This window comes from Nerophis ophidion, linkage group LG06, assembly GCF_033978795.1.
Source record: "Nerophis ophidion isolate RoL-2023_Sa linkage group LG06, RoL_Noph_v1.0, whole genome shotgun sequence".
Lineage (NCBI taxonomy): Eukaryota > Metazoa > Chordata > Actinopteri > Syngnathiformes > Syngnathidae > Nerophis > Nerophis ophidion.
In genome coordinates, this window is record NC_084616.1 from 62,307,595 (window position 1) to 62,323,887 (window position 16,293).

General features: G+C 39.1%; 1 protein-coding gene across 6 annotated transcripts in view; it reads left to right on the forward strand.

Annotated features, from left to right (window-relative positions):
* LOC133555074 (neuron navigator 1-like) overlaps nt 1-16,293 on the forward strand; it is a 190,775-nt gene that overhangs the window by 155,267 nt on the left and 19,215 nt on the right. For 2 of the 6 annotated variants that reach the window (XM_061904528.1, XM_061904533.1), the window contains 10 exons: nt 1,098-1,401; nt 6,183-6,924; nt 7,046-7,543; nt 8,540-8,581; nt 8,698-8,846; nt 9,009-9,191; nt 9,301-9,380; nt 9,508-9,531; nt 9,675-9,752; nt 12,002-12,085. In XM_061904528.1, the coding sequence (XP_061760512.1) occupies nt 1,098-1,401; nt 6,183-6,924; nt 7,046-7,543; nt 8,540-8,581; nt 8,698-8,846; nt 9,009-9,191; nt 9,301-9,380; nt 9,508-9,531; nt 9,675-9,752; nt 12,002-12,085 (2,184 nt within the window). The remainder of the gene's footprint in view (nt 1-1,097; nt 1,402-6,182; nt 6,925-7,045; nt 7,544-8,539; nt 8,582-8,697; nt 8,847-9,008; nt 9,192-9,300; nt 9,381-9,507; nt 9,532-9,674; nt 9,753-12,001; nt 12,086-16,293) is intronic. The other 4 variants (XM_061904529.1, XM_061904532.1, XM_061904530.1 and 1 more) reach the window with 3 other exon arrangements.

A 16,293-nucleotide genomic window follows, 5' to 3' on the forward strand; every position in this document is an offset into this window, starting at 1 on the left:
CTGATCCGCCTCCGCTTGGGATGTTTTCCTGCTGGCTCCGCTGTGAACGGGACTCTCGCTGCTGTGTTGGATCCGCTTTGGACTGGACTCTCGCGACTGTGTGGATCCATTATGGATTGAACTTTCACAGTGTCATGTTGGACCCGCTCGACATCCATTGCTTTCGTCCTCTCCAAGGTTCTCATAGTCATCATTATCACCGACGTCCCACTGGGTGTGAGTTTTCCTTGCCCTTATGTGGGCTTACCGAGAATGTCGTAGTGGTTTGTGTTGTGGTTTGTGCAGCCCTTTGAGACACTAGTGATTTAGGGCTATATAAGTAAACATTGATTGATTGATTGATTGATATTTTGACCAGTAGCAGTTACACCCATCTGAACAGGTCAGCCACCTGTTTAAAGCCTGATCACAGTTGAAATCTTGAAATGAAGGGCCTTGAATGGCTAAAACTTTAACCTGGACAACATTTTAACAGCTGGTTGGCTCAGATTTTATTATTTTCATTCCATTCACATGCTGCAGTGGACAGTGCACAATTTAGCTTTCAGTATTAATGCAGTATCTGAAGCACCGTCTCCACGTGTGTTTATTGACAACAGGGTTATAACCTGGACACGTTAGCTCGTCGGTATGGTAACAGGTGACTGTTACTGCGTGCGTCCACCCCTGTCCCGAAAAAAAAAATTAAGAAAATCCGAGTCGGAACTGCACACTGCACAGGTTCGGACCACTTTTGAACTTGTTTGCCAAGACGTCTTACCCTCGTATTTTGATCCGGTCGGTCCGTTTTTCCTTTACTTTGTCGTCGTCGTCGTCGTAGTCTTCTTCTTCTTCTTCTGACCCACCAGGTGAATTAAGTGCAATTGGCGGAGTTACAATGCATAGTAGGTTACCGCCACCTACTGCACCTTAGTTGTAACTACAAACTCCATTCACAGACAGAGTCCCATTGCTTTTATGAAAAATCTATTTGTGGCGGCCGTAATTCTTTCGTGGCGGGCCGCCACAAATCAATGAATGTGTGGGAAACCCTGGATGTTTAAATCTGCTGCACTGTTACTTACTGTTAATAAATACAATGTCCAATTTTTTTCTAGATGCGGACAGATGCTGAGAAAAGATCTCTGGTGGAAAGTGGACTTTCGTGGGACAGTAGCAATACCAAACCAAGCCGCAAGAGTCTGGGCAGCAGCACCTACGATACAGGAAGCCTCAAGTCCGAATCAGCCAACAAATGGAAAAAATCAAGGCTGCAAGTTGACAGTCTTGAAGGAGGAAAGGGTGAACTGAGGAAACCTCAAACACTTGGACACGGGAATTTGTTAAAGAAAGGAAGAAACCCACCAGTGGGCATCACATCACCCATCACACACACACCTCTGAGTGGCCTCAAAGTGGCAGGTTAGTTCACAATTGTTCTGTACATCCTTTATTTACACAGGTAGGTGCGGTAAAAATAGCTCTCACTTTGAATGGTTTCATATCCTAAGGACACTGTCACATTTCTCTGGTTTGTCTTGAAGCCTTGCATTCTCTCCTCTGCCAATCTCTCCCACAACACCGTGACAGACACGCTCTCTGTCTTTGCACATTCACCCACAGCTGCAGCCCACCCTCCGGGCCTTTAGAGAGTGGTGCCATGTATCAAACGGCCATTGCCACCCACTCCCTTCCTGCCAGCCAACCACACAAACACCCATACATGTACACATACACACACACGACTAAAAAAAAACATTTTTTTTCCTCTCTTTTATTTTCTCACTTTATGTTGTTCAACATGGACAGTTCATAAATATAACTGGATAAAGGTTAGTGCGTGTGTGTGTGTGTGTGTGTGTGTGTGTGTGTGTGTGTGTGTGTGTGTGTGTGTGCACTCAGGCGAACTTGTTTGAGATTATGCCAGCCTCTAAAAGTGTCACCCATCACATTAAACATAGTTAAATTCATATGCACAAAACTTACACAATAGTGGAGATTGTGCAACTTCCTTTCAAGCGCCATCTGTGGGCTGTTTATGCGAGGGTGCGTGCACACACACAAACACACGCACGCGCACACTCACCCACGTAATTAAATCGCACGGAGATATTAGCCCTAGTGTTCTGTGCCAGTATACATAGGCAGTGTCTATATAAACAGGCCTTTCTCCGGTGGAACTGTAATGTGATTATATTACCAACTGTTGAAATGACTGACAAAGGAGTGTTGAACGTGTATTGTTGCAGTACGTGGATGTGCCAGGCTGTCACAAAGTTTGAGATTGTTATTAATCTGATGAAGTAAATTGTTGCTTGTCAGTTTGTGGGTGAGCTCAAGTGAAGTGAAGTGAAGTGAATTGTGAATTATATTTATATAGCGCTTTTTCTCTAGTGACTCAAAGCGCTTTACATAGTGAAACCCAATATCTAAGTTACATTCAAACCAGTGTGGGTGGCACTGGAAGCAGGTGGGTAAAGTGTCTTGCCCAAGGACACAAAGGCAGTGACTAGGATGGCGGAAGCGGGAATCGAACCTGCAACCCTCAAGTTGCTGGCACGGCCACTCTACCAACCAAGCTATACCAACATTATTGTGTCCTGAATTATACTTCCTCAAACTTCAGGGCAGTTGTACATGCATACTGGCATCTATTGTGTGCTTATCTTTCTTATCAATCAATCAATGTTTACTTATAAAGCCCTAAATCTAATTTAGACCACTCAGACTTAAGGCTTTTAATTGGTTTGCCTTTGGGACCCACCTTCACCACTTAATGATCTCTGTGTCTTAATGATACTCCTGAAATAGAACAACTTTTGCATGACATTCTACAAACCCCGTTTCCATATGAGTTGGGAAATTGTGTTGGATGTAAATAAAAACGGAATACAATGATTTGCAAATCATTTTCAACCCATATTCAGTTGAATATGCTACAAAGACAACATATTTGATGTTCAAACTGATAAACATTTTTTTTTTGCAAATAATCATTAATTTTAGAATTTGATGCCAGCAACACGTGACAAGGAAGTTGGGAAAGGTGGCAATAAATACTGATAAAGTTTAGGAATGCTCATCAAACACTTATTTGGAACATCCCACAGGTGTGCAGGCTAATTGGAAACAGTTGGAGTGCCGTGATTGGGTATAAAAGCAGCTTCCATGAAATGCTAAATAATTCACAAACAAGGATGTAGCAAGGGTCACCAATTTGTAAGCAAATTGTAGAACAGTTTTAACTTTTCATGACAAAAACGTCCCTTTTTCATGACAAAGAAGAAAAAAAAAAGAGTGTGGTTACTTTCTTGGCTCACCTGCAGTCCAGACCTGTCTCCCATCAAAAATGTGTGGCGCATTATGAAGCGTAAAATACTACAGCGGAGACCCCGGACTGTTGAACGACTAAAGCTCTACATAAAACAAGAATGACAAATAATTCCATTTTCAAAGCTTCAACAATTGGTTTCCTCAATGCCCAAACGTTTATTGAGTGTTTTTAAAAGAAAAGGTGATGTAACACAGTGGTGAACATGCCCTTTCCCAACTACTTTGGCACATGTTGCAACCATGAAATTCTAAGTTAATTATTATTTGCAAAAAAAAAAAATAAAGTTTATGAATTTGAACATTAAATATCTTGTCTTTGTAGTGCAATCAACTGAATATGGGTTGCTAAGGATTTGCAGATCATTGTATTCCGTTTATATTTACATCTAACACAATTTCCCAACTCATATGGAAACGGGGTTTGTAATTTATTAAAGGGGAGCTGCAGTTTTTTTTTAAATTTTGCCTATTGTTCACATTTATTGTGAGAGACAAGAAGACGGGTGTATTTTTTAATGCATTCTAACTTTATAGTAAAAGTCTGCTTACCATGGAATCAATGGCAGGTCCTCTGTTCCGCCCATAAAGTATTAAACCACTCAAAAACCGCCAGTAATACTTTATTTACATTTTCAATTTTACGTAGGCCCCATTGTAAGTGGACTTGTACAGTGGGGCAAAAAAGTATTTAGTCAGCCACCGATTGTGCAAGTTCTCCCACTTAAAATGATGACAGAGGTCTGTAATTTTCATCATAGGTACACTTCAACTGTGAGAGACAGAATGTGAAAAAAATCCAAGAATTCACATTGTAGGAATTTTAAAGAATTTATTTGTAAATTATGGTGGAAAATAAGTATTTGGTCAACCTTTCAAAGCTCTCACTGATGGAAGGAGGTTTTGGCTCAAAATTTCACAATACATGGCCCAATTCATTCTTTCCTTAACACAGATCAATCGTCCTGTCCCCTTAGCAGAAAAACAGCCCCAAAGCATGATGTTTCCACCCCCATGCTTCACAGTAGGTGTGGTGTACTTGGGATGCAACTCAGTATTCTTTTTCCTCCAAACACGACAAGTTGAGTTTATACCAAAATGGATACATGGATGATACAGCAGAGGATTGGGAGAATGTCATGTGGTCAGATGAAACTAAAATAGAACATTTTGATATAAACTCAACTTGTCGTGTTTGGAGGAAGAAGAATACTTTTTGCCCCACTGTATTAACTAGTTAGAATGCATTAAAACATGAAAATCTATGTGTGTTTGTCTTACATAAGGATTGTGAATGATAGACCAAATTGTAAAAAAAAAGCGCAGTTCCCCTTAAGGATGCTTGGGTAAGAACGACTCGCAAATTAACAACTCGCAACAGTGAATCAGTTTTCATCTTTCTCTTTCTCATTTGTGACTGTACATGATCATTCCTACCAAACCAATACCTTTGACCTAAAGAAAACTGGTCCACAAATACTGTACTTTTAGGTCGCATCCTTAGCAGATGATCAATGATTTAGACAACATTTTCTATACATACAATATAATATATGCAAAGTCTCTCTTATTGCCTTGTTGGTTTTTAAAGTATGCTGAAAATAGCCCAACAAACAAGTAGCCATTAAAACAAAACACCACTTCCCCGAGTTAATTAGTATTCAGCTAAAAGGTGGGTGTCAGCTTTCGGCAACTTGAAGTGTTTATTTTTGTCACTTACCCACCCACTCACAATGTACTGGGTACTGGCAAAATAGGGCAAAACTCATTTTGCACCAAATAAACAACAATCAAATGTAAATTGGTGAAGACCTTAATGATAAATAATGATAATTCAAAAAATTATATTTCCAAACATGCTGCATTATAAAGTTCTGCAATGCTTAGTGTCCACAGCTAGTTACAGTGAAATTTACTTATTTTTTATCAAAATGTATATGTACACTTTCATTCTGTCGTAGTGCTTTATTAACGGAGTAACCATAAGTCTGACCCCGTGTTCTTACAATAGGATTTATGACTTCACATATAAACCTAATTTTCGCTTTTCAAAAGGAACTGAAAAACGTGATGTGTCATATTTCTATGAGCTACATTAACTGGGAAATGTGAGTGTGTTATTGGTGCCGACCCCTATGTGTGTGTATGCATACAGTATGTGTGTCTTTGTGGGTTTGAAAATACCCTAAGTGACTCCAGATGGCCCACTGCTGCACGCTGGTGGGTCTCATTCAACAGCAGTTCTTTGACTGTGTTAATGTCTTGTATATAAACCTATATAATAACTCTCATTGGATACCAATTAAATGTGAGAGCATTGTGTACTTTAACTAATTCTGTCAATGCTCCTAAGCTTGCATTTTTCTTATGGCCTCATGAATATACAAATTTTTTCTTATAATAACTTTCATTGGTGGAACTAACATGACAATTTGGAAATTTGCAAATGTGGGAGCGAATAATGCATCTTTCTAATTCTAATGCTTCTTCCCCAAAGACTTGTCAAGAATGGATACATTCTGTTAGAAAAAGTTCCATTGAATTTTTGAGGCCACCGACACGCTTTGCTAATGTGAAGAGCAGTTTTCCACAGCCAGTTTTCGGCAGCTGTGACACAGACATACACATTACTGGAAAGCAAACTATTTTAGTTGATCTGGATGGAAAAGAGAAGTAAGTGCATGATAACAGTGCGTGCGAAGTCGAAGCTGGCTGTTAGTCGGGTCTATGCACTGTCTCCCCAGGCAGGGCTTTGGTTTCATCAGCTGACCCGTAGGTGTTCAGATAAGATATCACACCCTAATATGGTTTGGTTTGGCTCACTCAGCATACAAGACACTTCTCAGGCATTTATCTCTTTTTTTCCTGTCTAGGTACAGTGAGGACAGATGGGAAGCCATCAGATAAATCTCGGCTAGCAGTGAAAAACTCCAGTCTTCAACGCTCCTCTTCCGATGCTGGGAAAGAACCCCAAAATGGGACTGGTTCTTGTGAACAACGTAAACCACCTTCTGGTCTTGCCAGGCCCTCAACTGGAGGAAACTTTGGTTTCAAAAAGCCCACACAAAATAATAGCAGTTCACACACTGTGAGTGCAGGTGGCAACATCCCCAAGACGTCTGGTATACCGGTCAAGCCGGCAGCAAGTGGACGTAAGACAAGCCTCGATGTCTCTAACAGCGACCAAAGTGGGTTTTTGTCTCCAACTGCAAGGACATCCCTCCAGTACCGCTCTTTGCCCCGCCCCGCCAAGACAAGCACATTAACTCTGACTCGACCAAGCTCCGCGCGCCCAATGAGTACCACCATGGACGCAGGCTCTGGGTTAGTCAAACCTTCTGGTACAGCCCTTCATACACAGAGGCTCAAAGAACCTGGACTCAGTTCAGGAACTGGGTTGAGTAAGACGGGGAGCCGTGGGATCCCAAGTCCTGTTAATCAAACAGACAGGGAGAAGGAGAAGGAGAGAGCCAAAGCTAAAGCTGTTGTGTCTGACTCGGAGTGTGGAGGTGGCTCTCTGAAGGGAACTGCCTCAGAGAACGGTGGGAGGTTGAATAGCCTGAGACCTCCCAGTGGTAGCAAGGGCACAGATCTGCCGTCATCCAACTCACACAGGTGTTTATACAGTATATATATATATATATATATATATTTTTTTTTTTACAACACATACATACTTACATTTAACACAAGTAAAGTACTAAAATGATTCATTACTATCTTTTATTGTCCTTAGATTATCTGGAACTCGAAACCTGACAAAACCTTCGTCCATTTCCCATCTTGACAAGCTGAACTCCAACAGCCTGGAAGTTACCGCTCAGGACTCCTTGCCTCCCAAAATTCCCCCTTACTCTAAACTTCAAGAACTAGCCAGCTCCACAAGCCCCTGCCTTACCCCGAGCCCAGCTCCTTTGCTCAATATCAACTCTTCGACTTGCTTCTCAGGCTCAGGGATTGGTTTGGGACCCAGGCAGGTCACATCTCTCGGGGTTGATGGGAGCACAGGGAGAACCTCTCCCCTGCTCTACCCTCGCCTGTCTGGACTGCATCGCAGCATGGAATCCCTGCCCTTACAGATGAGTGTGGCTCCAGAGCTTCAGCAGAGGGGCCGAGAGAAGTTGGTGAGAGGTGGCTACGACCCCAGCGAGTCCAGAGACAAAGATCGACATGAAGATCGGCCTCCCTCTAGCTGGAGGCCTGGAAGTAAAGTATCCGTGACAGACACAGACAGGTGAGGCAAAACAGTCCCAGCCACCCATAACAAAGGCATGTGTGCATGCTTGCATGAATAAGTATATGTAAAGTAAATAATATCAAACACATTTGAATTGTTCTGCAATGTAGCTCCCTCTGGAGGTCAGCTGTGGAACTGAATTCTTGCCATCATTGGTAACGGAAAGAAGAGCAGATAATTTATCCTCTGTATTCTTCTGTGTTGTCACATTTTAACCAATCTTATTGGGTGAAAGCAGTAATGGTGCCTCAGTGGTAAAAATGCCTTTCAGACTAAAGAATGAAAAGCCTCTCATCATTCACTTAACGATAGTAGTCTGTTTATTTCAATTGTTATTTTTTCCTTTATTACCTCTTGTGTTATTTATTTTACCCCATATTTGTTCCCACAACCGCACCTTAAATTGGAGTCTTTAATCTCGTTAAATGCAAATATAATGACAATAAAGTCTATTCTATTCTAAAAGGTATAAAAAAAGACGTTACAGGCTGGTTGCAGTGAAAACAGCAGATATGCATCAATATACAGTGTATTTTTATGTTGCCTTTTACTTTGTTTAAATATTGTTTTATATATTTTTTAATACAAAGTTGATATTATTTGTATTTATTATTTTTTTTATTTATTTAATTTATATTTGGCCTTTTATATTGTTTGTGTATATATTTAACTGTATTTTAATATGCTACTTACTTACTTACTTACTTACTTACTTACTTACTTACTTACTTACATACATAAGAATAAGGTACAATAAACTTGAATATAGCTGATGCTAAATCATGATTGCATTTCAACGATAACACGATAGAGTTTGAGTCATAGCAATCATGGCTACCCACCTATTAACAATTCGCACAGCAACTATGAGGCTATTATTACTTGAGGCCTATTCAATGTACCCTTCCAAATGAAGACGTAATTACTAGTTGAAACCTGTTAGTCTGCTCGGGTCTTGTCCTGTTTAATAATTACACTGTTTAATCTCCACAGTTCTCATAGGGACAGAAACACCCTCCCAAAGAAGGGTTTAAGGTATGCATATGCAATCATTTGTGCATAAAGAACATCATTGCAGGATGTGTCACATAAGCACATTTATTTCACAAAATATCTTGAGTCAGCACTACCTTCTTTATCCATTTGTGCAGTTTTTGCAGTGCTTCTCAGAGTGAGGATGATGGGAAGGAGAAAGGAGAGAGGAGACACTCTCATAGTATTCTGAGCATGACCGACACTCTCGCTCTTCCAATGCTGTCTTCGCCCTCCTCTCTGCCACGCTCCTCCAAGACCAGTGCAGGTGTGAGCATCAGAAACTGCACACATTTTTGACATCTGATAAAGGAGCAATGTCAAATTTGAATATTCTGACGTTATGCTCAGTTTGATTGCCACAGTCAGTGGCAAAATGTGTTAATTAGTTTAATAAAAATGACCCATACTCTGTTGGTTGCATTACCAGTATCGAGCCCAGTTGGTGCACCTCCGAGGATGATTCGATCAAACAGCATCCCAACACAGGAAGCCGCTCTGGAGCCGTATGGGGTGTCTCCTCTTGGAAGCACGTTGTCTCTGGCTGAACGTCCACGCAGCTTGGGAATGATACGTTCCGGATCCTTCAGGGACAAGGAGCCGAATGATGAAGGTGAGACTACTAAATAAATGTATTTACAGTATATACCCTTATTACAAACCGTTCCAAAGTCACAATTTATCTCATTGCGTTGTTGTTCATCTTTATCTCCTGTGTTCAGTTAATGGGTCTGTAATCTCCTTGGCATCCAACGCCTCTTCATGCTACTCCTCGGTGAGTGCAAGTGCCATGCAGTCACAGGTACCTACAAATCTACAGATGCCTCTTCTTCCTCCTCTTTATAGCCTTTCTTTGTTCTCTCTCTCTCCTCTTTCAATGTTTCTTTCTTTTCTAACTTCTTTAACTTTTCTTCCCACTGCATCCAAAGGCAGAGGAAAGGGTTCAGGGGGAGGTATGTGATGTGTCCTCTTCTATAACTTTCATCCCTGTTGTCTGTCTTTCATTTCCCAAACATCATTGATTCCATTTATATACAGTATGTAGCATGGGCCATGTTATTTAATCTTATAATTCAGTACACCTATTTTCCACCAGCAAATCCGGAAGCTTAGGCGAGAACTGGAGTCTTCCCAGGAGAAAGTGTCTAACCTGACCACACAGCTGACAGCAAATGTAAGCAATATCAAAGTTAACTGACTGACTGAATATATCTTATCTATGTGATTTTATTTTCTTACATACTAAAATAAAACACTGTATCACACTCACACTTTTGTCTAACAGACTGCATAGCCGGAACTTGTGTCTCTAATCCAGGGCTCACCAATCTTTTTGAAACCAAGAGCTACTTCTTGGGTACTGATTAATGCGAAGGACTACCAGTTTGATACACACTTAAATAAATTGCCAGAAATAGCCAATTTGATCAATTTACTTTTAATAAATAAATCTACATATATATAAAAAAAATAATGGGTATTTCTGTCTGTCATTCCGTCGTACATTTTTTTTCCTTTTACAGAAGTTTTTTGTAGAGAATAAATGATGAAAAAAAAAACACATGATTGAACGGTTTAAAAGAAGAGGAAAAGCGAAAAAAATGAAAATTTAATTTTGAAACATAGTTTATCTTCAATTTCGACTCTTTAAAATTCAAAATTCAACCGAAAAAAATGAAGAGAAAAACTAGCTAATTGTTATCTTTTTGAAAAAATAAAAAAAGAATGTATGGAACATCATTACATATTTTTCCTGATAAAGATTAATTTTAGAATTTTGATGACATGTTTTAAATAGGTTAAAATCCAATCTGCACTTTGTTAGAATATATAACAAATTGGACCAAGCTATATTTCTAACAAAAACAAATCATTATTTCTTCTAGATCTTCCTGAACAAAAATGTTTAAAGAAATCTAATAGACTATAAAATAGGATTTAAATTTAATTCTACAGATTTTCTAGATTTGCCAGGATATATTTATTTTTTAATTTTAATCATAATAAGTTTGAAGAAATATTTCACAAATATTCTTTGTCAAAAAAACAGAAGCTAAAATGAAGAATTAAATTAAAATGTATTCATTATTCTTTACAATAATAATAAAAAAATGTAATACTTGAACATTGATTTAAATTGTCAGGAAAGAAGAGGAAGGAATTTAAAAGGTAAAAAGGTATATGTGTTTAAAAATCCGAAAATCATTTTTAAGGTTGTATTTTTTCTCTAAAATTGTCTTTCTGAAAATTATAAGAATCAAAGTAAAAAAATAAATTCATTTAAACAAGTGAAGACCAAGTCTTTAAAATATTTTCTTGGATTTTCAAATTCTATTTGAGTTTTGTCTCTCTTAGAATTAAAAATGTCGAGCAAAGCGAGACCAGCTTGCTAGTAAATAAATACAATTTAAAAAATAGAGGCAGCTCTCTGGTAAATGCTGCTATTTGAGCTATTTTTAGAACAGGCCAGCGGGCTACTCATCTGGTCCTTACGGGCTACCTGGTGCCCGCGGGCACCGCGTTGGTGACCCCTGCTCTAATCAATAGTAGGTCAGTACACCAAACCAATGTATTATTGCTGTGGACTTTCTGCATGTCAAACTAGAGGTTCAGTGCAGTCACATTTGCATAATCTATAAAACAGATTAAAACAGCAAAGTGATTAATGAATTTCATATTAAAGCTATTCCTTATCTGTGCATGGCCTTAATATTGCCAAGCACACACAAAAACACAGATGACTTCCCATTCACCTTTAAGGATCTCATTTATGCAGTGGAAATACTGGCTACTGTCTTGTGATGAATCCAAAACATAATCTTGTTGTGTTCTATGCACATTCTGCATTATTCACTGTATAGTAAGGTCAAATTTGTTGTAATGAGTATTAGGGACTAAACACAATACAATTGCTGTATGAAGCTATGCATAGTGACACTGCCATCATTAGAAACAATGACCTTATTAGGATGTGAGGAGGACATGCAAACTCCACACAGAAAGATCCTCAGCCTGGAATTGAACCCAGGACTGCAGGACCTCGTGAATGCGTGGGTTCCCTCCGGATACTCCGGCTTCCTCCCACTTCCAAAGACATGCACCTGGGGATAGGTTGATTGGCAACACTAAATTGGCCCTACTGTGTGAATGTGAGTGTGAATGTTGTCTGTCTCTATGTGTTGGCCCTGCGATGAGGTGGCGATTCGTCCAGGGTGTACCCCGCCTTCTGCCCGATTGTAGCTGAGATAGGCGCCAGCGCCCCCCGCGACTCCGAAAGGGAATAAGCGGTAGGAAATGGATGGAAAAAATGGATGGATGTGAGGAAAGAAGACCTAAACATATCATTCCTATAACAAAGATGCTTTTCATAGATAAAAAAGTGTTTTTATAGATGACTTGAATTATTTTTTTCTTTTCTAACAGGCAAACCTGGTGGCAGCTTTCGAGCAGAGTTTAAATATGATGACAACCCGCCTGCAGAGTCTGTCATTAAGTCATGAACAGAAGGTACCAGATAACTCTTAAAACACACTTAAGCTTGAATTCCAGCTGCATTTCATCATTGAGTGGCTGCTTTCAGCATCTTTGCTCTTGTGAAACAACGTGACTTTGATGACAGCCTACGGTAAGAAGGAATGTGACTTTGAGGCCCAGACCGTAGTTTACTATGACTCAGGATGAGGGGAGCCCAGCAGGGGGATCAGGGAAAGAAAACCTTCCCTAAAGCCTCAATCAGTTTGCGTGTGCACATCACATTCCCACATTCTTCTCCCTCCATATCACTTTTAGTCTGAATAAAGCGATCAGAGCTCGAGGGGCTGTCCTCTGTGTGTTTAAATCTGAGGAGTTTCTGGTAGTGCTTCATGCCTTACTGCTCCCACTGAAAAGCCCGTCTAGACCACTCCAGAACTTAGTTTTGTTGTTGGTGCTAGTGCACTGACCTGTGCAAGCCCAGCCAGGAGCACAGTCACTAGAAGACTTTGGTTAGATTCCTCTATTTAAAGTGTTGTGTGGTTAGCTTTAGCACACAGTGAGCACCTCTGGATAGTGCTCTGCTCTTTTGTACTGGTCATACTTTGAGGGTCATACCTCATCAGAGTGGTCTAAAAAAAAAACATTGTTCTTGTCCTACTGAAATCGTCTGAGGAAATTCAGAATCTCTTAGAGCAGTGGTTCTCAAATGGAGGTACGTGTACCCTTGGGGGTACTTGAAGGTATGCCAAGGGGTACTTCAGATTTTTTTTTAATTCATTCTAAAAATAGCAACAATTCAAAAGACCTTCATAAATATATTGAATAATACTTCAACAATGCAATGTAAGTTCATAAACTGTGAAAAAAAATGCAACTATGCAATATTCAGTGTTGACAACTAGATTTGTTGTGGATATGTTCCATCAATGTTGATGTTAAAGATTTCTTTCTTTGTGAAGAAATGTTTAGAATTAAGTTCATGAATCCAGATAAATCTCTATTGCAATTTCCCAAAGAGGGCACTTTAAGTTGATTACTTCTATGTGTAGAAATCTTTATTTATAATTGAATCACTTGTTTATTTTTAAAAAAGTTTTTTGTTATTTTTTTAAATCTTTTTTTCCAAATAGTTCAAGAAAGACCACTACAAATGAGCAATATTTTGCACTGTTATACAATTTAATAAATCAGAAACTGATGACATAGTGCTGTATTTTACTTTATCTCTTTTTTTTCAACCAAAAATGCTTTGCTCTGATTAGGGGGTACTTGAATTTAAAAAAATGTTCACAGGGGGTACATCAATGGAAAAATTTTGAGAACCACTGTATTAGAGTATGTGTATGTTATATTGTATTGTTTTTACCAGGACATAACCCACATGATTACAGGGAAACTTCATACTATCAGGACCAGTGTTTTTCAATCTTTTCTGAGCCAAGGTACATTTTTTTTCATTGACAAAATTCTGAGGCACACCACCAGCAGAAAACATTAAAAAAAATAAACCCAGTAGCCGATATTGACAACAATTGTTCATGACTTTAAACCATAACCAACCATGCATCACCATAGCGCTTGTCTCAAAGTAGCTGTACTGTCACAACCTGACACATCACGCTTTTCCTGTTTTGTTGGTATTTTCCTTTGGCAGTTTCATGTCTTATTTGAATGCTATTCCCAGCATCTACTTTGCAAACAAGATTATTTAAGTTGTGCAAATGCTATCCTTCTTTGTGGGGACATTGTTGATTGTCATGTAAGGACGTACTTTGTGGACGCCGTCTGCTCCACACGCTTTAAGTCTTTGCTGTCGTTCAGCATTCTGTTTTTGTTTACTTTGCAGGCAGTTCAGTTTCAGTTTTGTTTTGCATGGCCATCCCTAAGCTTTAATGCCTTTTCTTAGCGGTTATTCTTGGTTTAAGCATTAGATACCGTTTTACCTGGACGCTGCCTCCCGCTGTCGTCTGCATGTTGTGATCAAGACAAAACATGTTCCCGACATCTACAAAGCAATTAGCTACCTGCTCCCACCTAGTGATAAGGAAGAGTATTACATGGTTATTCTGCCGAGCTCTTGACAGCACACACACTCAACAAGGGCGCATTTGCAAATTATAATTACTGACTTGCAAAAAATATTTTTAACCCAATTAGGGGAAATTACATAATCACCCACGGCCCACCAGACTGTATGTCACAGCACATACAATAAAACACTGCCATAAACCAAGGCAAACTCGTTTTCAACAAGGGCAACATCGCAGTTATGGCTGCCTTCAGAGGGCCGTTTGTAACAGTAAATCTATGAAGATAAATGTATAATTGCCCTCATTATATTCTACAGTTGCCTATGCATTTGATTTTTGTACATACAAATTGATGGATAACTTACTTTGAAATCATAAATGACAAGCATATATTTATTTTATTTTTACAAAAAAAATGGAATACGTTGTGTGTGTGTGTATGTATATATATATATATATATATATATATATATATATATCCATCCATCAATCCATTTCCTACCGCTTATTACCTTTGGGGTCGAGGGGGGCGCTGGTGCCTATCTCAGCTTCAATCGGGCGGAAGGCAGGTTACACCCTGGACAAGTCGCCCCCTCATCGCTGGGCCAACAAAGATAGACAGACAACATTCACACACTAGGGCCAATTTAGTGTTGCCAATCAACCTATCCCCAGGTGCATGTCTTTGGAGGTGGGAGGAAGCCGGAGTACCCGGAGGGAACCCACGCAGTCACAGGGAGAGCATGCAAACTCCACACAGAAAGATCCCGAGCCCGGGATTGAACCCGGGACTACTCAGGACCTTTGTATTGTGAGATATATATATATATATATATATATATATATATATATATATATATATATATATATATATATATAATGATATGTAGCAATTAGTAGTACTCAAAAAACAATTAACATCCTAATCATGAATCTTATTTATTTCCATTCTTAAATAATTTTTCTTTTACTCGTTTTCATCAAAGAATCAATTTAAAAAGATATATTTTTAGGCCATCTCCATGCATACTCGCTGCGCATATACGTCATACGTCAGCAACCAAAAGGGTATCCTATAACTGTAACCTGTTTTGTAATGGTTTTATTCAAGGTTTTATACCAAATAATACATTGCGAGAATCCGTTTGAAATGAGAATTGTACTGAATCGAAAAGGGATTCAGAATCCAATTGTCACCCCACAAATCAGATTTGGATCAAATTGTGAGGTGCCTAGAGACTCCCAGCTCTAATAATAATATAAAAGATGGTGCATGAGCAGATAATATAAACATTTTAAAACATATGCAATTTTATCCATCACATTCTGTCAAAATGAAAAGAATGAATACATTTAGTAAGAACGATGGAGTGCGCACAATATTTCTAGGCTTTTGTGGTGGGCTCGTCTTTGAGTTTGACACCTGCGCCGTTAACCATTGAATACTACAATCTATAAAACAAAACAAAAAATTACTGTTATGAGGCTTTTGTAGTGTTTTTTAGGTCTCTGGATTCAGAGAAATAAAGGCAGGTGCTGTCAATTATTTTAATTAAGTAAACCGAAAACTCACCAGCGTAGGAACCAGCAATTGCATCTACTGTAAGAACAAAAACCGAACTTAGGAACTGAGGACAAAACTTAGGTGTACTGACATAAAGATGGATGCAAACATGTATGCAAAATTGCAAAATAGTTCTCCGTACAGTAATTTATTTATTTATATCTGCACCTTGTTGCTCTTTTATCCTGCAGTACAACGAGCTAATGCAACAAAATGTTGTTCTTATCTGTTCTGTACAGTTAAAATTTGAATGACAATAAAAGGAAGTCTAAGTCTTGCTCTAAAAATAGATATCCAACTTTACAAAGCAGGAAATGGGAAAACAAACCAAAAACTACCAAACAGGAAAGGATGCCAGAACAAAGGAAAACCAAACCCAAGTATCAAATCTGTCACATAAATTTAAAATGGGTTATACATGTATAGCGCTTTTCTACCTTTAAAAGTACTCAATGCGCTTTGACACTATTTCCACATTCACCCATTCACACACTCATTCACACACTGATGATGGGAGCTGCCATACAAGGCCCTTTCTGTGTGGAGTTGGCAAGTTCTCCCCGTGACTGCGTGGGTTCCCTCCAGGTACTCCGGCTTCCTCTCACCAGCAAAGACATGCACCTGGGGATAGGTTGATTGGCAACACT